Raw genomic sequence first — 360 nt, forward strand, 5'->3', positions numbered from 1 at the left:
ACTTTCCCCCACTCCGTGGTCCTCGACCCAGTCGTCTTCGCTACAGCTATGCCTGCTCCCTCTCACTTTCCAGGCCCCCTCCCCGCCCCCTTCCTCCCTCCGCACCCAGAGTCGCCCCCTCCCTATCTTCCTTCCTATCTTCCACATCTGCTTTCTCCAGGGCCTCTTTTCCCAGGATTAAACTTGACCGCAGCACACTTCCCTAGATCGCCTAGTCTTTCCTGAAGCCTTTTATTAGAGTGCTTTTGCCCTTCTCACCTCAAAGCACTCATCTGTCCCAACGCGCATCCCCTTGACACCAGCAAGAGCAAAAGACCCCAAAAGGAGCCCACTGTCAACATGACCTTTCTTTTCTCCCAT

The 360-nt window shown here is 55.0% G+C and overlaps 1 protein-coding gene across 1 annotated transcript in view; it reads right to left on the minus strand.

Moving 5' to 3' along the window:
- The window catches only part of LOC103592154 (receptor-type tyrosine-protein phosphatase beta), a 106,376-nt gene extending 106,016 nt beyond the window's left edge, over positions 1–360 (minus strand). The window contains exon 1 of the mRNA XM_008574760.1: positions 259–360. Within this exon, the coding sequence (XP_008572982.1) occupies positions 259–360 (102 nt within the window). The remainder of the gene's footprint in view (positions 1–258) is intronic.

Source organism: Galeopterus variegatus, unplaced genomic scaffold (assembly GCF_000696425.1).
Source record: "Galeopterus variegatus unplaced genomic scaffold, G_variegatus-3.0.2 Scaffold1097, whole genome shotgun sequence".
Lineage (NCBI taxonomy): Eukaryota > Metazoa > Chordata > Mammalia > Dermoptera > Cynocephalidae > Galeopterus > Galeopterus variegatus.